The sequence below is a fragment of the Eutrigla gurnardus genome (assembly GCF_963514095.1).
Source record: "Eutrigla gurnardus genome assembly, chromosome: 12".
NCBI lineage: Eukaryota > Metazoa > Chordata > Actinopteri > Perciformes > Triglidae > Eutrigla > Eutrigla gurnardus.
The window spans coordinates 28,058,254-28,086,147 of NC_139926.1; the positions used below are offsets into that span (position 1 = coordinate 28,058,254).

Consider the following 27,894-nt stretch of genomic DNA (forward strand, 5'->3'; position numbering starts at 1 on the left):
GATGTCTGGATGAAGGGTGGGGCTTTGAACAGAGGGCTGAACGAAGGGGCGGGGCTTTGAACAGACTGAATGAAAAAAAAACCTTACCTGTAGCACTTTGATCATAGCACTGCAAGAGAGCTAGCAAGATTTGAAAATAGCACCTCCTCCTGCCTCCTCTAAGTCCCTCCCATCCCGTCAGTGAGTCCGTCCAAGCTGATTCTTCCGGCATCAGCGAGACGTGAAGGCTGTGCACTCGTGCTTAGGCGGGGAGGGCGGGTGCAGAACTAGACATGAAGGCATCTGATAGTTTTTTTACTCCGACCAATCCGCGCCCTTCGGTGCGAGGGGCGCAGGTTGGTTGTTTGTTTTCTCAGTCCCATGGCGGCCACAGAGCTCTGTTTAATTCCGTTCCTTTTCCTGATGACATAATGTACTGATCCCTCTGAAATTAGATGGGCCATTTCACCCAGTGTAACAAAAAGTGCTTCTGAACAGGATTACATACCCCATCTTTAAGTATGTTTGCTGAAGTGCTACTACTTTACTCAGACAAGAATCTAACACTTGTTCTATTTTTAGCTCTTACTTTATCGGCAATGATTCGTTGTGGTTTCTTTGTTTCCTTCTTTTGACAAATGTACTTATTGTAAGTCGCTTTGGACAAAAGCATCTGCTAAATGACCTAAATGTAAATGAAGGGGTTGGGGCTTTGAACAGATGGCTGAACGAAGGGGGCGGGGCTCTGTCGGTTCGGCAATGCTTTCTAAGTCAAAATGTCGGTCATCTAGTAGGTCATTTTTCCAAATGACCTTCTCAAACTTTCATATCCCTTCTAACAGTAGTTCTATAGTTCTAACAATAACTTCAACATTCCACTTTGTGTTTTCCTGATACAAACAGAGCAGAGTTTGCAGTAGATATATTAATAATTAACTCTTTCACCTTCTGTCAGTTACACAGTTAAAAGATATCTAGATACAGTATCTATACCTCTCTCTCCTCCCCTCTCTCTCTCCCTTTCTCTCTCTTTCCCCTCTCTCTCTCCCTGTCTCTCTCTCTCTTCAGCTCCTCCCAGTCTTTTATGTTTAAATGTGGGTGAGCGAGCTGCTCTCAGGTAAACGGTGTTTCACCTGAACCTGAACATCACCTCGAGCAGTGACATGAGAGAAGATCTCAAATCCTTGTCCTGGTTTTATGTGTCTGAAGGTTTTCATGGACCTTCGCAGACCACTGAAAATAGAACAGAACTCAGAAACTAGGTGGTTACTGGACTCATGTGAAGGACAGAAGACCAGAGGAGAACCAAAGACCAGAGGAGGACCAAAGACCGGAGGAGGACAGAAGACCAGGGGAGGACCAAAGACCAGAGGAGGAGCAAAGACCTGAGGAGGACCAAAGACCGGAGGAAGACCAAAGACCGGAGGAGGACCAAAGACCAAAGTTGGACAAAAGACCGGAAGAGGACCAAAGACCGGAGGAGGACCAAAGACCAGAGGAGGACCAAAGACCAGAGGAGGACAGAAGACCGGAAAGACCGGAGGAGGACCTAGAGGGAGAATATTGGATCAGAACTGTGGCGGCTGTGTTCCCCTCAGACCCTGATCAAGGTTTGATTCTTCATTTCTGACTAAAAGCTTAATGAATGCTGCAGATGTGTTAGAATAATAATAATAATAATAATAATAATAATAATAGTAATAACTAGCTAGCTAGCTCCACAGGCTAGCTCCACAGGATAAATCTCCATGGTAACTTATGCTATTACATATGCAACATGCTTTCAGTCTACCAGATCACAGCAGATAACTTCAGCCGGGATGAAGGGAAACCCCGGCTTAATCCCTGATCTCAGGTCTTTGGATGGAGCTCAGAATTACTAGCACCTCTTCCAACACATCTCCATCTGTTAGCTTTAATTAGACTTTAGATTTCATCTGAGCCGCTGGTTTCTGAATGTGTTACCGTCGCTAAACATTACTTTAATTTGTATTAAAGTTGCCCATGAAGATCGTCTCTCATGAAAGGTTTCTATCCCAGTGGTGTTCTCACTAATCTGTAAACAGAGTCCCCTGATTGTACAGCTGACAAACATGTTGACACACACGAAACCCCGTTGCTAGGCAGCCATAAGAGTTTACAGCAGTCCTGGTTTACAAAAGTGTGATGACTAATTCCTGATTGATAGAAATGTTTACATGCATTAAAGAAGAAACTATGAATATGTTTGAAAAATGAGTTAAGATCTCATAATCATAGAATCCTTCATGTTCATGGGAACAAACCAACTGACATTTTTAAATGCTGGTCGCCACGTCTGTAAGCATCCTTAGGTCACCAACGTTTTATTTTCTGAAGCGGGTTTTCACCAAAACCAAAGAAAGAAATTTGGATCAAGAAGCTAACTCAGAGCTAACAGGAGCTAGATGCTAACTCAGAGCTAACAGGATCTAAAAGCTAACTCAGAGCTAACAGGATCTAGAAGCTAACTCAGAGCTAATAGGATCTAGAAGCTAACAGGAGCTAGATGCTAACTCAGAGCTAACAGGATCTAGAAGCTAACTCAGAGCTAACAGGATCTAGAAGCTAACTCAGAGCTAACAGGAGCTAGATGCTAACTCAGAGCTAACAGGGTCTAGAAGCTAACTCAGAGCTAACAGGGTCTAGAAGCTAACTCAGAGCTAACAGGAGCTAGATGCTAACTCAGAGCTTTTATACTTGTTTTATTTTCTTGTTTTTTTTCTTTGTTTTTTTTATGATTCTTTTTTAAAGCTTACTTTCCAATGCTTTTAATGTTTTATGTAAAGAACTTTGAATGACCTTGTTGTTGCGTTGCAAAACAGGATGTAGATCACATGATCACATAATCCTTCATCCCATGTTCAAACCCATCATCACGTTGTTCTATATTTGTTGCACTAAAGTTTCATATCACATAAATGTATCACCATCTAAATGTCTAAATCTTTGTGTCAAATGTCTTATATCGTGAATGTCACAATATAAATCTGACCTCTGACCTTCTAAATGAAATGTCTATGAATGTCATTTAACATGTTGAACATTTCCAGAAGTCTGAAGTAATCTTCTACTTTGACCTTCTTGTTCTTCAGGTTTGCCGCTGAAACAAAATACCTTTCCGCCTGGACCAGGATCTGGTCTGTTCTGGTCCTCGTGTCCATGCGTCTGACCGTCAGGGAGCTGATGAAGGATCTGTGCCGGTGGGTATCAGTGCTGCTGGAACAAACCCAAACCCTGGACCTCATCTGGATTATTACTGATGTTCTCCTTTCACAGATGAGTAAACACTGAGGAGGATCAGGACTCTGATTGGATGCTTCCCCGTGCAGCTTGCCTGTCACTCACAACATGACGGTGATCGGCGAAGAGGCAGACCGGCGCGGTGGAATCAAACCCACGCTGTTGGCATGATGTTGATGTCTGGCTCCCTGCTCCTCACCTGGGCGCTGTTAACCACCAGAGTCCGAAGCCAGAGCTGGAGACCCTGTACAGGTATGAGGACCATATGAGTCCACCAGATGGATCTAGGTTTCCAGTTTAGCGTACTTCAGCACAAAGACTGGAAGCAGTTGGAAGCTGCTGGCTGAGGTTTGTTCCAACCTTCTGGAAGTGGTTGTTGCTGTTAAAGTTATGATTTTGTTCAAAATATGAAATAGGCGATACCATCAACGGTATAGAATAAGTGGACAGTCGACCTGATGTCACCGATGGTTTGTGGACTATGTCGCCATCCCTCCCTTGCCGGTTCAGGTGTTTCAGGCAATTCTGTGCTGCTTTGTTGGTTTTTATCTCTTTGAAATGTGAGATGTGTTTCTGTGCATGTCGTCCCCTCCCTCCATTCATCCTCCATCCATTCTCCATTCATCCTCCATTCATCCTGTTGTAGCAACAGAACACACTGACTCCTCAGAGGAGCTTGAAAGGAATTCCAGCTGAAGAACTACCATGGAGCTGCCGTCGTCAGAAAGAGATGAATGTCCCTCTGAGTTCATCTAACCTCTGTCACCTTTCACATCTGGTCTTAAGGATTGGTTATGCTTCCGCGTAGTGATCACGCAATGGCCACGCAATGGCCACGCAGTTGCTGGGAGACCGTGATGGTTCTGCGTTGGGTTTACGTGTCGAAATGCAATTCAATGTCACACCGGTAAAGGGCGCTATGTTTTTTGTAAAGACTGACCGACCGACCGAGACTCTTGACGTGACTGGGTGACGGGGTGACTGGGTGACGGGTTGACTGGGTGACGGGGTGACTGGGTGACGGGGTGACTGGGTGACGGGTTGACTGGGTGACGGGGTGACGGGGTGACTGGGTGACTGGGTGACGGGGTGACGGGGTGACTGGGTGACAGGGTGACTGGGGGACTGGTTGACTGGGTGACGGGTTGACTGGGGGACTGGGTGACTGGGGGACAGGGTGACTGGGGGACAGGGTGACGGGTTGACGGGGTGACTGGGGGACTGGGTGACGGGTTGACTGGGTGACGGGTTGACTTGGTGACGGGTTGATGGGGTGAAGGGGTGACTGGGTGACGGGTTGACTGGGTGACGGGTTGACTTGGTGACTGGGTGACGGGGTGACGGGGTGACTGGGTGACAGGGTGACTGGGGGACTGGTTGACTGGGTGACGGGTTGACTGGGGGACTGGGTGACTGGGGGACAGGGTGACTGGGGGACAGGGTGACGGGTTGACGGGGTGACTGGGGGACTGGGTGACGGGTTGACTGGGTGACGGGTTGACTTGGTGACGGGTTGATGGGGTGAAGGGGTGACTGGGTGACGGGTTGACTGGGTGACGGGTTGACTTGGTGACGGGTTGAAGGGGTGACTGGGTGACGGGGTGACTGGGTGACAGGGTGACTGGGGGACTGGGGGACTGGGTGACTGGGTGACGGGTTGACTGGGTGACTGGGGGACTGGGTGACGGGTTGACTGGGTGACTGGGGGACAGGGTGACGGGGTGACTGGGGGACAGGGTGACGGGTTGACGGGGTGACTGGGTGACGGCTTGACTGGGTGACGGGTTGACGGGGTGAAGGGGTGACGGGTTGACTTGGTGACGGGTTGAAGGGGTGATGGGGTGACTGGGTGACGGGTTGACTGGGTGACTGGTGACGGGGTGACTGGGGGACGGGTTGACAGGGTGAAGGGGTGACAGGTTGACTTGGTGACGGGTTGAAGGGGTGACTGGGTGACGGCTTGACTGGGTGACGGGTTGACGGGGTGAAGGGGTGACAGGTTGACTTGGTGACGGGTTGAAGGGGTGATGGGGTGACTGGGTGACTGGGTGACGGGTTGACTGGGTGACTGGTTGACGGGGTGACAGCTTGACTGGGTGACGGGTTGATGGGGTGAAGGGGTGACTGGGTGACGGGTTGACTGGGTGACGGGTTGAAGGGGTGATGGGGTGACTGGGTGACGGGGTGACGCGGTGACTGGGTGACTGGGGGACTGGGTGACTGGGTGACGGGTTGACTGGGGGACTGGGTGACTGGGTGACGGGTTGACTTGGTGACTGGGGGACAGGGTGACGGGGTGACTGGGGGACAGGGTGACGGGTTGACGGGGTGACTGGGTGACGGCTTGACTGGGTGACGGGTTGACGGGGTGAAGGGGTGACGGCTTGACTGGGTGACGGGTTGAAGGGGTGATGGGGTGACTGGGTGACGGGTTGACTGGGTGACTGGTTGACGGGGTGACTGGGTGACGGCTTGACTGGGTGACGGGTTGACGGGGTGAAGGGGTGACAGGTTGACTTGGTGACGGGTTGAAGGGGTGATGGGGTGACTGGGTGACGGGTTGACTGGGTGACTGGTTGACGGGGTGACTGGGTGACGGCTTGACTGGGTGACGGGTTGACGGGGTGAAGGGGTGACAGGTTGACTTGGTGACGGGTTGAAGGGGTGATGGGGTGACTGGGGGACTGGGTGACGGGTTGACTGGGTGACTGGTTGACGGGGTGACTGGGGGACTGGGGTACTGGGTGACGGGTTGACTGGGTGACGGGGTGACGGGTTGACTGGGTAACGGGATGATGGGATGACTGAGTGATAGGGTGTCTGGGTGATGTGGTGACGGGGTGACTAGGTGATGGGTTGACTGGGTGACTGAGTGACGGGGTGATGGGGGGACTGGGGGACTGGGTGACGGCTTGACTGGGTGACGGGTTGACTTGGTGACGGGTTGAAGTGGTGATGGGGTGACTGGGTGACGGGTTGACTGGGTGACGGGGTGACGGGTTGACTGGGTAACGGGATAATGGGATGACTGAGTGATAGAGTGTCTGGGTGACGGGGTGACTAGGTGATGTGGTGACGGGGTGACTAGGTGATGGGGTGACGGGTTGACTGGGTGACGGGGTGACTGAGTGGTGGGGTGACTGGGTGACGTGGCATTGAATTAGCAAGATAGCAAGCTAACTAGCTAACTAGCCAGCTGCTAAATGAGTCAAACTGAACATTTTAATGCTTCATCCACTCTCCGGGCTAGTTCTGGTCCCCGTCGGAAGCTCCTTTCTCTCAGCAGATAGTCAGTCAACAACACTGATTCACCAGATTATTTGATTTTATGATGGTATAATATCACTTGCTCAAGGTGTTTCTTTCATTTCCAGGCAGGACCAGTCTATCTCCGGGGTTAGTGTCTCTTTAAGAGATAATTTATATATTAATCATCCGGCTGAAATGAGTGTTTACAATAAAGTTAAGTTTGATGGTCAAACGATACAGAGATTCCACTTTTAACATCCAGGAGGCCTTTTGTTCTGTCGTTTTTCTTCCTCAGACTTGTTGCCTCTTGACCTGCTGGCCGGAGCCCTGCCACGCCCAGGACAAGCCCCACCCCCACAGGTAGGACAGGTGAATGATGAAAACTGAGGGATGTGTAAGGAAGATATAAATGACAGCAGAACGGATGGTGGCAGATGACAAATGATCAGTCAAATGACCAATCAGGTGCAGTTGGTTCAGTCCAAAGCGTCCAGAGGTCTTCGATTGGCTGGCGCCGTGGCAACAGAACTTAGTTTCCCCGCCTCTAAAATCTTCAGCAACTGTGACTTCTTCCCTGCTGAGTTCTCATTGGTCATCACCATCAAGATACCAAGTCTGAGACAGAAGGTGAACGAGTAGAACTGAATAGAACCTGGTCTGGTCTGGTTGGGGTCTAGTTCACTCTGATCTGACCTGTTGCTGTCTGTTTCCAGCGAAATGAGTACATCTTCTCTGTGGTGGAAGAGGGATCTGATTCCATGTTGCTGGGGTTACGTGTCTCAGACAACCGCCTCCACTTCCTGTCCACGGACTCCAGTCCAGGTGGGCGGAGCCGACTGAGCTTTAAGGATGTTGGACTGGATGATAACCGCTGGCACACCGTGGTACTGGCCATCACTGGACTGTACGCCACGCTGACCATCGACTGTGGACTGCCTCTAGAGCTGTGAGTCATCATCAGACCCCTTCAGACTGGATCAGTTGGGTCCAGTTTAGTTAAGTCCACTTCAGTGTAGCCTGGTTTTATCCTGGTTAGCCTTGTTCAGTCTAGCTTAACCCTGGTTTACTTAAGTTTAGATGGAATCAGTCTGATTAAGCCTGATCTTCACTTCACTTCAGCCTTGGATCAGTTCAAACTGGTCTGGTCCAGTTCAGCTTTGTTTAGTCTCGTTCATTTCCTTCATAACCTGGTTTAGTCCAGCTCCGCATGGTTTACTTCAGTTCATTCTGGTCCAGTTATTCTGTAAATCAACCACATTATTCAAAACCCTGACTTGTAGACCATGTAGACCAGAATCCAGGGCTCTCTTCTGACAGAACAGGAAGTCAGACTCTTGCATTAACTGGTTTCCTGTCTTCCAGTAAACAGGTCCAGTCGTTCCCCGGTTCTCTCAGTACCAGAGGCTCCAGGTTCTTCATCGGCAGCCGGAGGACGTCAAGGGGACGCTTCTCTGTGAGTGTTTTTAGGATCAGGACCTCACAGACCTTCAGGCGTCTAGACTCCCAGAAGCTTTAAAGATGATTTTGCTTTAATGGAGCTTTAAAACATGTTTTTGACGATTGGTGTTTCTGAATAATGGGCCTTCAGACAAAACACAGTTAATTCACACCGGAACCGGTTTCTTCAGGGTTTACTGCGTCAGCTGGTTCTGCTTCCTGGTTCAGATGCCACGTCCAGACTCTGCCCGACCTCTGACCCAAGCCTGGCTGAGCTGTCCATCCCCCAGGTCCTAAAGTCCACCCCACTCCAGTCCGACCACCATGGACCAGTTTACCCATACGGTGAGCAGGACTGGTTGAACTGTAGCGGTTGGTTGAGAGATGTAATGATGGGTCATAATGTCATGTGATCCAGCAGTATGACGATAGAGGGGAGCCATCTTGCTGGTCCAATGGCCCATTATCCCCAAAACCCACTTTACTTTATAGAACTTGGTACACAGAAGTGCTGTTCAACTTAAACATCCAGAACTGAATGATTGACATGTTTTAACTGGATTTTAGGATAACGGACAGTCAGACTGTCAAACTGTTGGGTTTCAGAATAATGAGCCTTCAGACCGATGTTCCCCCCAACAGAGGATGGTAGACATGTATGGAACACTATCACATAGCTTTCACCCGGATCACACCACTAGATCAGCTTCACATGGGGGTGTTTCACTGCTCTCAGCTTCCAGTGTTGCTGTTTCAGGGTGTGATGGTATCAGGGATTCAGTAACCTGACCTACAACATGACTGACAGGATGGAAGAGCTGCTTCCTGTGTGTGTGTGTGTGTGTGTGTGTGTTTGTATTTGATTGACAGCTGGGGTTTTTCCTACCGTTTGATGTGTGTTGTGACTGACAGGTGCTGACAACATGCTACAGGTGTGTTCTTGTTATTGTGTCCAGATGTTTAATTAATAACACAACATCATATTTGATAAACTCTCCATATGTTCTTATGTCTAGTAACGTCAGTAAAGCTGTCAGGTGAAAGTATTAGAGTTGAAGTGTCATTCAAAGTACAAGTACTGAAGTACAGCAGCTGATTTGTTTCAGGTCTCATCACACTGAAAACTTGTTGTTGTTGTGGTGGTGGTGGTGTCTTAGAGGCGGAGGCCAGAGTGACTCTGGGAAATCCTCCTCCGTGTTCTGGACCAGAACAGGGTCAGCTGTGGTTCAACGCTCAGAGGAAAGACCTGCTGATCTGTGATGGGCTCACATGGAGGACTCTGCTACAGAGTGAGTCTGAAGTCCTTCACAGGTCCTTCACCATTATTATTATTGTTATTGTTATTATAATGGTTGTTCTTATAATACGAATATTTGTAAAACCTTCAAATAAATGTGTGTACAAAATATATTAGTGATTTTATTTCAAAATATATGTGTCCCAAAAATGATAAAATGTGCGAGAATGAAGATATAACAAAACTGTAATTTCAAGAAGTCGTACTTTAAGAAATTAGGCATATTATGAAATATATTAATATATTATGAAAAAGTTGTAATTCGATGAAAAGAATACTGCATTCAAATGTATTTGTATTATGAAACAGACTTCTACAAAGAACAGTTCTGTTTGAGATAAAGGGGGTTTGAATGAAAAAGAATGATTAGAATGATCATCATGAACAGAAGGTTGAAATATTCAAGGTGCAGGTCCGGAGCGCTTGGACTACGTGGAGGACCACCAGGATCTATACACCAGCTCAGAAACCTTCGACGTTGAAGTCTTCTCCATCCCGTCTGAAGGTCTGTTCATGGCTGCAGCCAACAGGTACTGAACCAGGGATGGACCAGGAAGTCCTGCTTTGTTAGGTCTGTCTGCAAGACCACAAGATAACTACTGTTAAAACACTGGTTTTCTGAATGGAGTCTGGTTGATGGTGCTAGGCTACGCTAACATTGTAGCTGCTCCATCAACACTCCAAATAAGGTCATCTAGACATAAATACAGCAGAGACCTTGTTGTTTGGACCACAGACAGTCTCTGCTTCCTCCACATAGTCTGGTCTGGTCTCTGGACTAATGTGGTCTACTATCTAGACCTCAGGGGGACCACAGACAGTCTCTGGTTCCTCCACATAGTCTGGTCTCTGGACTAATGTGAGCTACTATCTAGACCTCTGGGGTACCATAGACAGTCTCTGGTTCCTCCACATAGTCTGGTCTCTGGACTAATGTGAGCTACTATCTAGACCTCTGGGGGACCACAGACAGTCTCTGGTTCTGGTCTGGTCTCTGGACTAATGTGAGCTACTATCTAGACCTCTGGGGGACCAGACAGTCTCTGGTTTCTTCACATAGTCTGGTCTGGTCTCTGGACTAATGTGAGGTTCTGTTCTAGACCTCTGGGGGACCACAGACAGTCTCTGGTTCCTCCACATAGTCTGGTCTGGTCTCTGGACTCATGTGGGCTACTATCTAGACCTCTAGGGGACCACAGACAGTCTCTGGTTCCTCCACATAGTCTGGTCTGGTCTCTGGACTAATGTGAGCTACTATCTAGACCTCTGGGGGACCACTGACAGTCTCTGGTTTCTTCACATAGTCTGGTCTGGTCTCTGGACTAATGTGAGTTACTATCGTAGACCTCTGGTTTCTCCATGTAATCAGGTTTGTGAATACAACAGGTAATAGGTAATTCTATCGGAATACATTTTAACCATCCCAACCCTGGTCCTGGTCCTGCAGGGACTCCCGTCCTGGTTCCGGACTCTATAAATGGAGGAATGGTTCGTTCCAGCTCCACCAGAACATCAGCACTCAAGAGGCTCGAAGCTGGAAACACTTCACCATCGACGGCAAGGTGAGAAGGTGATGTTGGTCTTCAGACCAGGTGGTTCACGTCTCCGTCCCCCTTTCCAGCCTGTTGAGTGTTGAACCTTTAAGAACCTACACCTGGCGGTGTGACAGGGTTTCCCTTAAAAGAGGGCCACACTGGGTCCCCTTCTGGTTTCATTTCATAATAACCGTGATGTTTAAGCAGATCCATCATCGTGTTTCTTCTCCTCAGGTTTTCCTGGTCGTGGCGAACTCCAGGGAGGTGGAGCCTGAGCTTTCAGTCATCTACCAGTGGAATCAGCGGCGGCGGCGTTTCCTCCGCCACCAGACTGTGGAGACGCACGCCGCTCTGGACTGGGAGGCCTTTCAGATCCACAACCACAGCTTCCTGGTGGTGGCCAATCACAGACGAGGTAAGCAAAGGCTTCAAGACTCAGAACCCAGATCTCAGGGTCCAGGACTCACGGACCAGGTATCAGAGTCCAGCTTTCAGACCAGGGTTCAGGTCTCAGGGTCTAGGTCTCAATGTCCAGGTCTCAGGGTCCAGGTCTCAGAGTCCAGGTCTCTGGGTCAAGATTTCAGGGTCCAGATCACAGAGTCCATGTCCAGGAAAGTACTTCAATACTTAGTAGTTGTACTTACAGTAGTTGTAGATAACATATAAATGCAGTTAAAGTAGTTGTAGTAAAAGTATTGATGGTGCAGTAAAATGTTGAACTATTATGTCTGCTACTATGCTACGGATCAATATGCTTGCTCCAGTAATGTGTTACTTACATGTTTTTATTGTCTTCTATAAGATCTTCAGATGTCCTGGGAGGACCACGTATCTCCTGTTTTCAGCTGATCATTTTGGAAGAGTTTATTTAGGAGAAACGTCCACAAGTTTCAACATATATACAGTATTTGATTAAATGTAGAAAATGACTTGTGGAGTTCCCCAAGACTCTATCCTGGGGCCTCTTGTGTTCCCACTATCGCAGATTAAACAACAAAATGTCTTCTCTTTGACAGACAACTACAGGTTTATGTAATCACTGAGGTGCATCCAACAAATCAATGACATGTAATAGGATCAAAAGCTCCAGAACAGCAACTTAAGGGTCGTAGAAGGAAGACTCTTCCTGTTCAGTGAAGGAGATACGTGGTTTTCACCCGACACCCTGTGAGCTCTGTGAAGAGTTCAGAGAGTTCAGAGCTCGTATCTCCTCGTCTGTCTGCGTTTTATAGAACCATCAACATCAAACACACCTCCACCTGCACATTCATGTGGTGTGTGTTTGTGTGTGTGTCTGTGTGTGTCTGTATGTGTGTGTGTGTGTCCTGTGAAGATAAAACACTCATTGATCTGAACTGAAAAGGAGGAAAGATTGTTTATGATCCGGCCCTCTGAACGAAAGAAAGGCAGAAAGGAAGCTGGTGCAGGTGTAGCTGTGGTTCACAGTTTAAAGGGACAGTCCAACATAACTTCTCCAGTTAGATATTACTGTTGGCTACACCAAACAAATAATAATAATAATAACATTGACAGGCTGCTGATTGAAAAGTGTCTCTGTGTCCTCAGCCAGAGACTCCAACCACAACATCCACAGTGTGATCTACAGGTGGAACCCAAACACAGAGGTACCACTGTCCGATCCTCTCCTGTCCTGATCCATCCCCCATCTAGTCCTGTCCTCTCAAACACTGTCTGATCCTCTCTGGTCCTGATCCATCCCCCATCTAGTCCTGTCCTCTCTTCCATCCCTTCAGCTGTTTGAGGAGAACCAGACCCTGTCCACTTCCGGAGCGTATGACTGGGAGTTCTTCTCCGTTGGACCATACCACTTCCTGGTGGTGGCCAACACCTTCGACGGCCAGACGACCACCATCAGCTCCACCGTCTACGTCTGGCTGGACGGCTGCTTCCAGACCTTTCAGAGCATCCCGGTCAGTGTCTGTCATCTTTGTCATGTAGCAATGAAAGCAGCAGGTCTGGCTCCAGGACTCTCTGTGATGTCTAGATCACCATCCAAACAGGATGGAGGTGAGTGTCTACCTGTACAGGTGGAGGTGAGTCTCTACATGTACAGGTGGAGGTGAGTGTCTACCTGTACAGGTAGAGGTGAGTCTCTACATGTACAGGTGGAGGTGAGTCTCTACATGTACAGGTGGAGGTGAGTGTCTACCTGTACAGGTGGAGGTGAGTCTATCTGTACAGGTGGAGGTGAGTGTCTACCTGTACAGGTGGAGGTAAGTCTACCTGTACAGGTGGAGGTGAGTCTCTACATGTACAGGTGGAGGTGAGTGTCTACCTGTACAGGTGGAGGTGAGTCTATCTGTACAGGTGGAGGTGAGTCTCTACATGTACAGGTGGAGGTGAGTCTCTACATGTACAGGTGGAGGTGAGTGTCTACCTGTACAGGTGGAGGTGAGTCTATCTGTACAGGTGGAGGTGAGTCTCTACATGTACAGGTGGAGGTGAGTGTCTAAATGTACAGGTGGAGGTGAGTCTCTACATGTACAGGTGGAGGTGAGTGTCTACCTGTACAGGTGGAGGTGAGTGTCTACCTGTACAGGTGGAGGTGAGTCTATCTGTACAGGTGGAGGTGAGTCTCTACATGTACAGGTGGAGATGAGTGTCTAAATGTACAGGTGGAGGTGAGTCTCTACATGTACAGGTGGAGGTGAGTGTCTACCTGTACAGGTGGAGGTGAGTCTCTACATGTACAGGTGGAGGTGAGTCTCTACATGTACAGGTGGAGGTGAGTGTCTACCTGTACAGGTGGAGGTGAGTCTCTACATGTGCAGGTGGAGGTAAGTCTACCTGTACAGGTGGAGGTGAGTCTCTACATGTACAGGTGGAGGTAAGTCTACCTGTACAGGTGGAGGTGAGTCTCTACATGTACAGGTGGAGGTGAGAGTCTACCTGTACAGGTGGAGGTGAGTGTCTACCTGTACAGGTGGAGGTGAGTCTATCTGTACAGGTGGAGGTGAGTCTCTACATGTACAGGTGGAGGTAAGTCTACCTGTACAGGTGGAGGTGAGTCTCTACATGTACAGGTGGAGGTGAGAGTCTACCTGTACAGGTGGAGGTGAGTGTCTACCTGTACAGGTGGAGGTGAGTTTATCTGTACAGGTGGAGGTGAGTCTCTACATGTACAGGTGGAGGTGAGTGTCTACCTGTACAGGTGGAGGTGAGTCTATCTGTACAGGTGGAGGTGAGTGTCTACATGTACAGGTGGAGGTGAGAGTCTACCTGTACAGGTGGAGGTGAGTGTCTACATGTACAGGTGAATCTCTAGTCTAGTCCCAGCCTCCCCCTCTGGACTCGTGTCTGTGTGGCTGATGTTTGACTCGGATGTTTTCCTGGTCTGACGTTGTCCTGGTCTGACGTGGTCCTGGTCTGTCTTTCTGTCTCTAAGACCAGTTTGTCTGTGAGACAGCTTCATGTTTCCTCCTCCTGTAATAAGCAGCAGGACGTCCTTCAGTAAAAAGCTAAACAGCAATAAAACTGAAAATATGATGAAAGCAGCTCTTTAAAAATCAGATTTATGAAAATGTATTTTAATTTTTCTGCTCAGTTAGTTCATGAGGCTCCAAACTAAACCCTGCAATTAAAACCCAGGAACCAGAGGAGTGTGTGTGTGTGTGTGTGTGTGTGTGTGTGTGTGTGTGTGTGTGTGTGTGTGTGTGTGTGTGTGTGTGTGTGTGTGTGTGTGTGTGTGCCGGGGGTTTCCAGCAGCACTGTTAGGACTCGTCCGTCAGGGCGGATCGTCTCACTGAAGACTTTTATTGTGAAACCACAGAAACATGTTAAAGCTTCATGAAAAGCAACTGAACCTTTAATTCCACTGTGAGACCAGGAGACCACATGAAACTGTATGAATGGGTTTAACAGTCACTGATCTGCAGATCTCCTCCTCCTTCACATGCTGACAACAGAGGAGAACCCTGTTGGCGCCCTCTACAGGCTGCAGGAGTCATTACACACTGAGGATTATTCCATTAAAAAGGATCCAAAGAGAATTAAACGTTATCAATCAAGTTTAATATTCAAACGTGGAACTGAAGGTACGTAAACCACCACAACAGGACCAGGACCACAAACCCCTAAACAAACAAGCCCCCAAACTAGATTTTGGACTCGTCCTTGACTTAGACTCAGACCCATTTGAACTCTGTCTTGACTCACCTGGTCTTGACTGAAATGTAAGTAATTTTGGTCTAGCTCTTGTTCTCAGACCTGACCCCCTTGGGTTTTTTCTTGATGCTTGATAAAACTCAATTGGTCCTGGTCCTAAGCTGATCTAGAGCCCATTTCGACTTGAGCTTAACTCAGTGTTGACCCTAAATTTAGATTTGACCTTAGCCCCCATTAGACTTTGGTCTAGACCTGAACCTCCTTTGAACTAGATGTTGAGTCCATCTCAAGACTAATTTGAAGTCTACCTTTCCAGCCAGTCTGGCTCAGACTCAACTCCCGTTTGGACTCAGCCTGAGTTGTAAAGTTTTACATGCTGTTAGAGGATCTGACTCTTTATCCCGGTGTCTTCTGGGTAATTCTGTGATCCAAATAGACGATTAAACTGTGTTTCCTGTCACATGGTGTTGATCCGGTTCCCGGTTCATGGTCCTACTTTGGTTGCTCCTCTCTGCAGACGGTGGGAGCGACGGACTGGGAGACCTTTCAGATCGATGGCAGGTTCTTCCTCGCTGTCGCCAACAGTCAGAAGGTCTCGGAGCGTGGTCCGAATCTCTACAGCATCAACTCCACTGTGTACGAACTCAACACCCTCACCAGGACCTTCATCCGCTTCCAGGACATCCTGACACACAGGTGAGATCCATAGAGGGGGGTCCGTTACAAGGGGGACCGTAGATTATTTTACTCATTTAATGATCTGCCTCTCGTTCTTCGACAAGCATGAACATGTGACTTGCCGGTGGTAGACCGGTAGACTGGTAGACTGGCGGCCGGCGGTCCGGAGGATGATGACATGTAGATGATTGAGAACAGAGAAAAAGTAACACAAAGCCTTGAAAGTGTCCTCTAAAGAGACTGATGTGGTGGTGGTGGTGGTGGTGGTCTGCAGCGCTGTAGACTGGGAGTTCTTCACCATCGGAACAGACTACTTCCTGGTTGTGGCCAACTCTCATGACGGCAGCTCGTACTCACTGAACAGTGTCATCTACCGGTACAGACTTCCTGTTTCCTGCTATCTGTTGGTTTCTGTTGGTTTCTGTTGGTTTCTGTTGGTTTTTGTTGGTGTCTGTTGGTTTCTGTTGGTTTCTGTTGGTGTCTGTTGGTTTCTGTTGGTACTTTTATTGTGAAATAAAAGTATTCCTTCCCCGGACAATTGTATTATCGCACCCATAGCATCTATTTATCTGTAAATGTATATACTGTATTTATTCATTTATTCTTATACATAGCTTACTGCCCTTATTCTATTTCTATTTTTTCTATTTCTATTTTTACTGTTTTTGTGTGTTGTACTTGAGAGCAAAGGTTAACCGGAGTCGAATTTCTTGTTTGTTATGCAAACCTGGCCCATAAAGTTGATTCTGATTCTGTTGGTGTCTGTTGGTTTTTGTAGGTGTCTGTTGGTGTCTGTTGGTTTCTGTTGGTTTTTGTTGGTGTCTGTTGGTTTCTGTTGGTTTCTGTTAGTGTCTGTTGGTTTTTGTTGTTTTTTGTTGGTTTCTGTTGGTTTCTGTTTGTGTCTGTTGGTTTCTGTTGGTTTCTGTAGGTTTCTGTTGGTGTCTGTTGGTTTCTGTTGGTTTCTGTTGGTTTCTGTTAGTGTCTGTTGGATTCTGTTTGTGTCTGTTGGTTTCTGTTGGTTTCTGTTAGTGTCTGTTGGTTTCTGTTGGTTTTTGTTGGTTTCTGTTGGTTTCTGTTTGTGTGTGTTGGTTTTTGTTGGATTATGTTTGTGTCTGTTGGTTTTTGTTGGATTCTGTTTGTGTCTGTTGGTTTCTGTTGGTGTCTGTTGGTTTCTGTTGGTTTCTGTTGGTGTCTGTTGGTTTCTGTTGGTACTTTTATTGTGAAATAAAAGTACTCCTTCTCCGGACAATTGTATTATCCCACCCATAGCATCTATTTATCTGTAAATGTATATTTATTCATTTATTCTTATACATAGCTTACTGCCCTTATTCTATTTCTATTTTTTCTATTTCTATTTTTACTGTTTTTGTGTGTTGTACTTGAGAGCAAAGGTTAACCGGAGTCAAATTTCTTGTTTGTTATGCAAACCTGGCCCATAAAGTTGATTCTGATTCTGTTGGTGTCTGTTGGTTTTTGTAGGTGTCTGTTGGTGTCTGTTGGTTTCTGTTGGTTTTTGTTGGTGTCTGTTGGTTTCTGTTAGTGTCTGTTGGTTTTTGTTGGTTTCTGTTGGTTTCTGTTTGTGTGTGTTGGTTTTTGTTGGATTCTGTTTGTGTCTGTTGGTTTTTGTTGGTTTTTGTTGGTTTTTGTTGGTTTCTGTTTGTGTCTGTTGGTTTCTGTTGGTTTCTGTTGGTTTCTGTAGGTTTCTGTTGGTGTCTGTTGGTGTCTGTTGGTTTCTGTTAGTGTCTGTTGGATTCTGTTTGTGTCTGTTGGTTTCTGTTGGTTTCTGTTAGTGTCTGTTGGTTTCTGTTGGTTTTTGTTGGTTTCTGTTGGTTTCTGTTTGTGTGTGTTGGTTTTTGTTGGATTCTGTTTGTGTCTGTTGGTTTTTGTTGTTTTTTGTTGGTTTCTGTTGGTTTCTGTTTGTGTCTGTTGGTTTCTGTTGGTTTCTGTAGGTTTCTGTTGGTGTCTGTTGGTTTCTGTTGGTTTCTGTTAGTGTCTGTTGGATTCTGTTTGTGTCTGTTGGTTTCTGTTAGTGTCTGTTGGTTTCTGTTGGTTTTTGTTGGATTCTGTTTGTGTCTGTTGGTTTTTGTTGGATTCTGTTTGTGTCTGTTGGTTTTTGTTGGTTTCTGTTTGTGTGTGTTGGTTTTTGTTGGTGTCTGTTGGTTTCTGTTGGTTTCTGTTGGTTTTTGTTGGATTCTGTTTGTGTCTGTTGGTTTCTGTTGGTTTCTGTTAGTGTCTGTTGGTTTTTGTTGGTTTCTGTTGGTTTCTGTTGGTTTTTGTTGGTTTCTGTTGGTTTCTGTTTGTGTGTGTTGGTTTTTGTTGGATTCTGTTTGTGTCTGTTGGTTTTTGTTGGATTCTGTTTGTGTCTGTTGGTTTTTGTTGGTGTCTGTTGGTGCTGCCTTTGTGTTTCAGATAGTGATCTAATTTTGTGTTTAGGTGGCAGGGCTACGAAGGCTTTGTTCCGGTCCACAGTCTGCCAACGTTCGGCTGTAGAGACTGGGAGTACTTCAGCACTGACGAAGGTTCCTTCCTGGTCTACTCCAGCGCCACCTCCAGGCTCAGCAAGGTCTTCAAACTGAGGACCTACTGAATGAAACTCCCTCCTGCAGCATCACATTTCAGCCTCTGTAAGAGCGTTGACTCTGCTGCAGGACTCCAGGCGGACCCTGTCCAGGAGGACCCCTGTCCAGGCGGACCCCTGTCCAGGCAGACCCTGTCCAGGTGGACCCTCAATCCTCTTCACTGAATCTGCTGATTGATATTTGTAACGATTCCTATGAATGCAGCTTTGGACTCAGGACTACTTTTCAACCTCAACATGTTAGACCTGGTCCATGGAAACAACAAGGAACTGAAGAAGTTCTTGTTAGCGAGATTGCTAGCTAAGATGCTAAGTGAACACTGACTTCAGTCTTATTGGAGAGACAGCTTGTTATTGGTTGACGGGTCAATTGAAAGCTCATCAAAGTTGAACTAAAGAAACTTAATTCAAAGTTCAATTTGTCAGATCTGCAGATCAATGAATCATTTTACACATTTCATACATGTTATGTTCTTAACATGTAATGTTCTGTAATTAACTAATATTTGATATTTGATGATGTTTCTGATAATATATCTGATATGTTGTAAAGGAGGATTCGTCATGTGAGCAGCAGCGTCTAATATGACTGTATGACGCTGTGATTTGTTTATATAAGTAACAATAGATGATGACCTGCAGGTGTCTTTTAAACTATGCCGTAGGTCAAAACAGTCCTTCATTTGATGTCTTTTATAGTCATCAATAATGTATTATTGCTCATGATTAACGACTCTTAAGCTGAGACAGAATTTATAAATCTGAATATTGCAGTTTTATCCAACTTTAGTATTTCATGTTAATTCTTTTCATTATCTGATGTCTCTGAATCTGAATTTCTTCCCAGTTTTCTATGATTTCACCTTGTTTGTATAATTCTTACATCAACACATGAATAATCAAATATAATTTCTTATTATTATTGCTGCTGTAGATATTCAAGATATAACATCACTGTGATATATTATATCACAGTGATGTTATATCTTAGTTGTAATTTGTCAGATTTGATCATCCCTGTGATTGATCATGTCATCACTTCCTCCACACCTGATAATACACACATATAAATAGATGTGTTTTCACTTACAGGAAGAAAACAAAACATTGTACATTGCTTAGTGTAATAAATAATATGAAAAGAATACATAAAAGTGTGATAAGTTTTAGAAAAAGTCACAATGACTGACAGCATCCAGTAGAAATTAGAAATATACTAGAAAATTCCCCCGCCGGGAAATTTTGAAAGGGCCACGGGGGCTACTGCCGGAGTGTATATACATTACGATGAGATTCTTCGAGATTTCAAACGAGACGGAGTTGTTTTAGAGGCAAGTACAGAGACTGCTTGCTGACTGAGCTGTCAGAGTAGTCCGTTTTGAGTATTGTGATGTACTTCAAAAACTGTCCACCAATCAGAGCACACCACTCGTGTCTCCATTTTAAAGTTTAAATGGAGTTTCTAGGTGAAAGTATGCCCGAGCAGAAGACGTTTGACTAAAAAACTACATTTCCCACTACTAAATGTAGTTTTTAGTACATTCCTGTCCACCAATCAGAGCACACCACTCGTGTCTCCATTTTAAAGTTTAAATGGAGTTTCTAGGTGTAAGTATGACTGAGCAGAAGACGTTTGACTAAAAAAACTACATTTCCCACTGACTGCTCCTTCCTGTCCACCAATCAGAGCCCACCACTCGTGTCTCCATTTTAAAGTTTAAATGGAGTTTCTAGGTGAAAGTATGACTGAGCAGAAGACGTTTGACAAAAAAAAACTACATTTCCCACTGACTGCTCCTTCCTGTCCACCAATCAGAGCACACCACTCGTGTCTCCATTTTAAAGTTTAAATGGAGTTTCTAGGTGAAAGTATGCCCGAGCTGAAGGCGTTTGACTAAAAAAACTACATTTCCCACTACTAAATGTAGTTTTTAGTACATTCCTGTCCACCAATCAGAGCACACCACTTGTGTCTCCATTTTAAAGTTTAAATGGAGTTTCTAGGTGAAAGTATGCCCGAGCTGAAGGCGTTTGACTAAAAAAACTACATTTCCCACTACTAAATGTAGTTTTTAGTACATTCCTGTCCACCAATCAGAGAACACCTGCTGTCACTTCTCAAGATCAAACCCACAGAGTGCCGTCACCGTAGCAACGGCCCTGAGCGCGTGTGTATGAATGCCTTCAAGCCTCTCTCTATCGCTCCATTTTGGAATACTACTAGGTACTTTGTCACCGAGCTCAGCTGTCACTCAAGTACTACCGAGTTCTACCGAGTTCTACCGAGTTTAAGTACTACTAAGACTCAAGTACTGAGAACTACTAGGTACTATGTATTGTTTGAAAAACTACAACTCTGCCAATCAGAGCGCACCTGCTATCACTTCTGAGTGAGACGGAGACAGATAGACTCCATTTTAAAGTTTAAATGTAGTTTCTAGGTGAAAGTATGGCTGAGTTGACGGTGGACTACATTTCCCACGGACTGCTCCTTCCTGTCCACCAATCAGAGCACACCTGCTGTCAGTTATGAAGATCAGAGCCCCACAGTGCTGTCACCATAGCAACGGCCCTTGGTGCGTGTGTAACAGGGCGTACCCACCAAACGCGATGAAACTTCATCGCGCGACAAGATTACGGTGCGTACCCACCAAACGCGATGAACGCGATTGAAACGCGCGACAAATGAAATCGCGTCGCTCTAGACGCTCCAGTTTTGACGCTGGTCCAATATGCCAAAAAACGCCTCATCGCGGCATCGCGTCATCGCGTCGCGCGACGAGCTCGCCCAAACAACAACATTTCTTCCGCCATTTCATTCTCTCGTCGATCATGGCTGAGATAACCACCATCGCTGCACTGTATCTACTCTGGAAAAGTTCCCAGCTTCGTCTGCGGGCTAGGCGCCGACGTCGGTTCTGGGTGCATGCTACCCTACGGAGGCGGCGTGAGCTCGGCGAGTTCCACCGTCTCCTGCAGGAGCTGCGCCTGGACGACGGCCGGTTCCAGCGGTACTTCAGGCTGACTGTTGCCCAGTTTGAAGACCTGCTAACCAGGGTACAGGACCGGGAGGTTTAGCTGCTGCTCTGCCCAGAACTAGTGCTTCATAGCCGGCCATAAGCCCCAGTGATAAACAATCGCAAAAAAAAAGATCTCTGTGTGTGAAAGAGCTGGGATTGATATGTATGTATGTGTGTGTGTGTGTGTGTGTGCGCGCGTGCGTGCGCCCCCCAACTTTGATTATGGGCAATATATAATATAATATAATATATAAATATTGTGGCAAAAAGCGAGGGAACACCAGGACGTCCGTACGTCAGCACGTCGGTGACGATCTCAACGCTGATAGGCTGTCGCGGCGCGTCTTCACGCGAATTCGCCGCAAAAGTTCAATTATTTCAACTCGAGCGATGGCGCGATGAAGCGATGGCGCGATGAAGCGATGAAGCGATTTTTCGCGTCCATCGCGTCCATCGCGCCGCGCTATCGCGTCCATCGCGTCGCCCGGCGCGATGAAGCGTCTAATCGCGTCTTTGCATTGACTTTACATGTAATCTTGTCGCGCGATGAAGTTTCATCGCGTTTGGTGGGTACGCCCCGTAATGTAAAGTCAATGCAAAGACGCGATTAGACGCTTCATCGCGCCGGGCGACGCGATGGATGCGATAGCGCGGCGCGATGGACGCGAAAAATCGCTTCATCGCTTCATCGCTTCATCGCGCCATCGCTTCATCGCGCCATCGCGCCATCGCTCGAGTTGAAGACGCGCCGCGACAGCCTATCAGCGTTGAGATCATCACCGACGTGCTGACGTACGGACTTCCTGGTGTTCCCTCGCTTAAACTCACCGGAGACAGATGGAAAGGCGCTCCGCAGCTGGAATGGAGCGCCGATAGTTGGTATCCAGGCGGGAGATCCTGGCACCAACCCTGGTTAGCAGGTCTTCAAACTGGGCAACAGTCAGCCTGAAGTACCGCTGGAACCGGCCGTCGTCCAGGCGCAGCTCCTGCAGGAGACGGTGGAACTCGCCGAGCTCACGCCGCCTCCGTAGGGTAGCATGCACCCAGAACCGACGTCGGCGCCTAGCCCGCAGACGAAGCTGGGAACTTCTCCAGAGTAGATACAGTGCAGCGATGGTGGTTATCTCAGCCATGATCGACGAGAGAATGAAATGGCGGAAGAAATGTTGTTGTTTGGGCGGGCTCGTCGCGCGACGCGATGACGCGATGCCGCGATGCCGCGATGAGGCGTTTTTTGGCATATTGGACCGGCGTCAAAACTGGAGCGTCTAGCGCGACGCGATTTCATTTGTCGCGCGATTAAATCGCGTTCATCGCGTTTGGTGGGTACGCCCTGTAAGAGTGCTTTGGCGCCTCTCTCTGCTTCTTTCTATCGCTCCATTCCCCCTTTGCGGAGGCTCCGAACAAAAGCCTGCCACGCTCACACCGAAATGTTAGAAATGCTGCTCATTTCAGGTTTCTTTGAAAATCTGTTTCTCATTTTGTATTGTGAGTCAATGGGGAGAAAAACCGACGTGGCCGCGCTTAGAGGTTGCTAGTTCAAATTCTGTAAATCTCACAGAGTTTTTGAGCACATTGTGAGAGACAGGACAAGTTTGTCTACAAAATTGGAAAATATCACGTCTGTAGAGTGAAGATTGTGGCCGGGAGGAGTTTGGAAAGGAAAAAAATCTGAGAAGCCCTCACACTCTAAGCGATGATGTCATCCACTCTAGCCCAGAAGGTTCCGCGCAATAGGCTACACACCCATTATAATCTCATGATTTCTCCCAAAACGATCATGGTCATTGAACAGTGATTGATCAGAAACTATATGACCTATTGAAACGTGGATTGACACACCAGGACACAAGACTTGTGTCTACGTTTTAAAGTTTAAATGGAGTTTCTAGGTGAAAGTATGCCTGAGCAGCAGCACTGGTCGAGCACTGGTCCCTTCAGCTTATAGCTGTAGGGGCCAGTGCTCGGTGCGATTGCCCCGTGGCCCTAAATATAGAGCATCTGTTAAAACAATATATCAAATAGTTGGATCTATTTATAAATGTAAATCGAAATATCCTATTTTATTTTTGTATGTCAATTATTTGTTGATTGATTTTTATTTGATCTTAAAATGTTGTTGTTATATTTAGTTTCATTCATTCTGATACTTTGGAAATGAATATTTTCATTTGGATTATTATTTATTTGGGTGTTTTATTGAGAATCTTCGGCAGGTGTCGCTGTTGGGATATAGAAGACGTGTTTCCTGTCACGTGACCGCTACGTCACCGCGGTGAAAGGTCATGTTTCCCGGTTTGAATCCGCTAACAACAGGTTGTTTCTAACAACAGGTTGCTTCTGTCCGTTGTTTCTCGTTTCTTCAAATGTTTCCGACGGTTTGTGAGTGACGGTTCCGCTTCACGTCATCCTCACGTCATTCTCACGTCATCCTCGTCTTCCTCTTCAGCAGGTAACGACGCTACGAACTGTATTTATGCAGTTAGCATGCTAGCCGCAGTATGGACTTACTTCCACTAACTCACACTCATTCAGCCTTTAGACCCGGTCCGGTTCTGGAGCAGCCTGGTCCAGTCCGGTTCTGCGCAGGCTGGTCCAGTCCGGTTCTGGACCAGACTTAGAACAGGTTCAGATCTTCTGCTGTCTCTGCAGTTTAGCAGATTAACACACAAGCTGATTATAAACTACTGTGCTATATACTACTACCAGTAGTACTACTATATACTACTACTACTAGAACTACTATATACTACTACTAGTACTACTGTATACCACTACTTCTAGTACCACTTCTACTATATACATGGGTACATGTGTCCAGTATAATGTTCATAGACTCATGTTCAGTTGACCGGTGTTTCTGTTATACAGTAGTTTAACAACAATCACGGGAGAGCATCATTTAGTCATTACGCAACAAATAGCTGGAATAACCTTCCTGAACTCTGACCACTTTTAAAACTGGACTGAAAACGTTTATGTTCACCATAGCTTTCTGCTAAATCTTTTAATGTCTGCACTGTTTTTAATTATTGTAAATATGTTTTTATTCTCCTTGTCTTTCTGTAATGCATTTTTAATTTTGCCTTTATTTTCTTTTAATTCTTCAAAAAAAAAATTCACTTTGTTGTATGATGTGAAGCACTTTGAGTCTGCCTTGTGTATGAAATGTGCTATACAAATAAAGTTGCCTTGCCTTGCCTTGCCTAATACTAATACCACACGGTACAAATACTGTATTACAGTTAAAGTACTAATCCACAGTAAAAATACTGTGTTACATTTAAAGTACTAATACCACACAGTAAAAATTCCTTGTTACAGTTAAAGTGCTAATACTGTGTACTCTCGGTTTAAACTTGCTGTCCTGCACTGAAGACAATTTCGACCTGCCAGCATGCAGTCGGAGCTGCTGATTGGATGGCAGCAAGAGAAGGCGGGGCTTAAGCAGGAGGTGTGCCGTCTGCAGGAGGAGCTGGCGGAGAGTCGGGCAGAGAGGGAGCAGCTGGAGTCCAGGAGCAGAGCTCTGCATGACAGGGTGAGGAGAGGGGGGGGGGGGGGGTCACGTGATCATCAGGATCAGTCTTTACAGCTCTCTCTCTCTCTCCAGCTGTGCCAGTCAGTGTCTCCCTCGCTCGGCCTCTCTCTGAGGGGAGAGGCAGAGCAGAGAGACTGGAGGAGGAGGGTGAGGGAGGGGCGAGAGAGGGAGGCCAGACAGGCTTTGCTCATCCACCGGCTGCAGAACAAGGTGGGACCACTTCTTAGTAGTATAACTATACTACAAGTACTACTGTATCAGCAGCAGTATTATCAGCGTGTTGTAGTACTGACGGTATTCATGGTATCTGCAGGTGTTGGAGTACAGAGACCGATGTCAACATCTGGAGCTGCAGGACCAACAAAGTCAGCTGCTCAATACTGAGGTCAGTACTGCTGATACTACCACTGTACTACTCCAGATGTTGTGTATTGTAGTTTTACTGTGGTACTCCAGATGTTGTGTATTTGTTTTGTAGTGGAGGATCAGAGATGAACACGGTGACTCTCTGGAGAGCGCCCTCATCAGGCTGGAAGAGGAACAACAGAGGTGTGTATCAACTTCGTGCTGTGTGTGTGTGTGTGTGTGTGTGTGTGTGTGTGTGTGTGTGTGTGTGTGTGTGTGTGTGTCTGTGTGTGTGTGTGTGTGTCTGTGTGTGTGTGTGTGTGTGTGTGTGTGTGTGTGTGTGTGTGTGTGTGTGTGTGTGTGTGTGTGCGTCACCTGTGTCTATTTGTCTCTCTTCAGGTCAGTCAGTCTGTCCGACAGGAACACTCTCCTCCGGGAGCAGTTCAGCCAATCAGAAAAGGCCAACCAGGCCCTGAAGGAGGACCTCCAAAAGCTGACAAATGATTGGACCAGAATGGTGGAGGAGGCGGGGCAGAGAGAGGATGATTGGCAGAGAGAGAGAGAGGTCTGTAGCTGTGTTTCTGTTTTTGTTCTGACTGATCCACGTTACACATCAGACTGAAGTGTGTGTGTGTGTGTGTGTGTGTGTGTGTGTGTGTGTGTGTGTGTGTGTGTGTGTGTGTGTGTGTGTGTGTGTGTGTGTGTGTGTGTGTGTGTGTGTGTGTGTGTGTGTGTGTGTGTGTGTGTGTGTGTGTGTGTGTGTGTGTGTGTGTATCCAGTGTCGGTCAGATCATGTGGGTCAGCAGCAGACTCGGTTGCTGTCAGTCTGGAGGTCTGTGGTCGCGCTGAGACGACACTGTCACACGGTCAAAACCGCCGCCGACAGGTACGTCTGTCTGTCTGTCTGTCTGACTGTCTGTCTGTCTGACGTGACGATGTTGACCAGTGTGATAGAAGTTGACCGACATGGTGATGTTTACCAACATGACAGAAGTTGACCAACGGCACAAATGTTGACCAACGTAACAATCTTGACCAGCGTGACAGAGTTGACCAACCTGTCTCTCTGTCTGTAGGGATCTGTGGCAGTTGAGGGCAGAGTTTTCCCGTCTGTCCACCTGTCTCCTGTCCAGCTGTGACTCTGTGACCTCCTCCCTGAGGCTCAGTGCTCCTCCCATCAAACCCTTCTCCGCTGTGCCTCCCCCTCTTCATCCCCCTTCCTCATGTCCTCCTCTGTCCTCCACCCTGGTGCTCCCTCCTCCGGACTCCTCCCCATCTCTTCTCATCTCCGACTCCACCCTGGGAACCTTTTCCTTACGAGAGATGGAGCAGGAGGAGCAGGAGAGGTGGGATGAGAAGGAGCGAGAGATTTCAAAGTTGAAGATTCTTCATGAGACCAAAGTTCTTCAGCTGACAGAACGGTAAGTCCTCCTCCTCCTCCCCATGTTTCATCCGATCTCACCCTATCTCATGTCCTGGTATTGTCTCACCAGCAGCTCTCTGAAGACAGATCCTGGATCTGTAACTGTGTGTTTCATAAAAAGACCTTCTTGTGGGCGGGGCCATCTATGGCGTTCTACACTGTATAATTTAGCCTAGCAGACGCAAGTCTGTCTCTTAGTTTCTGCAGGAAAATACACAGAGACCATCTTCTACCTGTCTGTTTGTACACTTAGCTGTCTGTCCACCTGTCTGTCTGTCTTCAGGATTGAGGAGCTGTCTCACTCACTGCAGGACAGTCGGAGGGAGGTGGAGAGACATGGAGACACAGAGAGGAGCCTCCAGTCTGTCAGTCAGGCTGTGGTCAGCCTGGTCAGTTCATTCTTACACAACACACTCACATTCAGACTTCAATGAGTTCCAGGTGGAGCAGCTACAGTGTTAGCATCAGTAAAAAGTGCTGAGTCATGCTGTATTAGGTCTGGCTGCAAGAAAACAAGCTAACTACTTTTAAAACGCTGGTTTTCTGAATGGAGTCTGGTTGATGGTGCTAGGCTACGCTAACATTGTAGCTGCTCCATCAACACTCCATATAAGGTCATCTAGACATAAATACAGCAGAGACCTTGTTGTTTGGACCACAGACAGTCTCTGGTTCCTCCACATAGTCTGGTCTCTGGACTAATGTGGTCTACTATCTAGACCTCTGGGGGACCATAGACAGTCTCTGGTTCCTCCACACAGTCTGGTCTGGTCTCTGGACTAATGTGAGCTACTATCTAGACCTCTGGGGGACCACAGACAGTCTCTGGTTCCTCCACATAGTCTGGTCTGGTCTCTGGACTCATGTGAGCTACTATCTAGACCTCTGGGGGACCACAGACAGTCTCTGGTTCCTCCACATAGTCTGGTCTGGTCTCTGGACTAATGTGAGCTACTATCTAGACCTCTGGGGGACCACAGACAGTCTCTGGTTCCTCCACATAGTCTGGTCTCTGGACTAATATGGGCTACTATCTAGACCTCTGGGGGACCACAGACAGTCTCTGGTTCCTCCACACAGTCTGGTCTGGTCTCTGGACTAATGTGAGCTACTATCTAGACCTCTGGGGGACCACAGACAGTCTCTGGTTCCTCCACATAGTCTGGTCTGGTCTCTGGACTAATGTGGGCTACTATCTAGACCTCTGGGGGACCACAGACCCAGGAGACAACATCTGGTTTCTCTGTTTAGGATTCAGAGGCGTCAGGATGACAGGATCTCAACTTAACACGAAAATTAATTTGAATATGAGACAAATTTAGCGTATTTGCATCATTTGTGCTGCCTGGCATGAATTTGTGGGTATGCATCGTGCAACTGTTCACAAAGTCCATGCAGACACACCTTGATGTGTACAGAGGTTAAA

At 47.0% G+C, this 27,894-nt stretch overlaps 2 protein-coding genes across 26 annotated transcripts in view; both read left to right on the forward strand.

Moving 5' to 3' along the window:
- The first annotated feature begins 1,230 nt into the window (after window positions 1-1,230).
- On the forward strand, window positions 1,231-19,019 carry LOC311021862 (thrombospondin-type laminin G domain and EAR repeat-containing protein-like). Its single transcript, XM_084022702.1, has 17 exons — window positions 1,231-1,589; window positions 3,093-3,200; window positions 3,277-3,492; window positions 6,785-6,849; window positions 6,955-7,116; window positions 7,203-7,435; window positions 7,852-7,942; window positions 8,118-8,271; window positions 9,084-9,215; window positions 9,636-9,753; window positions 10,671-10,785; window positions 10,993-11,173; window positions 12,325-12,383; window positions 12,513-12,689; window positions 15,401-15,579; window positions 15,836-15,937; window positions 17,998-19,019. The coding sequence occupies exons 3-17, from the start codon at window positions 3,408-3,410 to the stop codon at window positions 18,149-18,151; spliced, it is 2,007 nt and encodes a 668-aa protein (XP_083878828.1). The 5' UTR covers window positions 1,231-1,589; window positions 3,093-3,200; window positions 3,277-3,407; the 3' UTR covers window positions 18,152-19,019.
- A 4,419-nt stretch (window positions 19,020-23,438) lies between these two features.
- Window positions 23,439-27,894, forward strand: part of LOC311021869 (uncharacterized protein) — a 26,756-nt gene continuing 22,300 nt past the window's right edge. For 24 of the 25 annotated variants that reach the window (XM_084022714.1, XM_084022732.1, XM_084022737.1 and 21 more), the window contains exons 1-9: window positions 23,439-23,614; window positions 24,541-24,700; window positions 24,773-24,910; window positions 25,014-25,085; window positions 25,179-25,249; window positions 25,445-25,610; window positions 25,825-25,931; window positions 26,122-26,466; window positions 26,752-26,857. In XM_084022714.1, coding sequence (XP_083878840.1) covers window positions 24,560-24,700; window positions 24,773-24,910; window positions 25,014-25,085; window positions 25,179-25,249; window positions 25,445-25,610; window positions 25,825-25,931; window positions 26,122-26,466; window positions 26,752-26,857 — 1,146 coding nt within the window. In that variant the 5' untranslated portion in view covers window positions 23,439-23,614; window positions 24,541-24,559. The remainder of the gene's footprint in view (window positions 23,615-24,540; window positions 24,701-24,772; window positions 24,911-25,013; window positions 25,086-25,178; window positions 25,250-25,444; window positions 25,611-25,824; window positions 25,932-26,121; window positions 26,467-26,751; window positions 26,858-27,894) is intronic. The other variant, XM_084022725.1, reaches the window with a different exon arrangement.

Bases quoted from the DNA above. Each gene is read 5' to 3' on its own strand.
- LOC311021862 (XM_084022702.1), top strand. From the start codon at position 3,408: ATGATGTTGATGTCTGGCTCCCTGCTCCTCACCTGGGCGCTGTTAACC. The intron at 7,436-7,851 runs GTGAGTCATCAT...CCTGTCTTCCAG, and splicing joins TGTGGACTGCCTCTAGAGCT to TAAACAGGTCCAGTCGTTCC. The intron at 9,754-10,670 runs GTACTGAACCAG...CTGGTCCTGCAG, and splicing joins TTCATGGCTGCAGCCAACAG to GGACTCCCGTCCTGGTTCCG.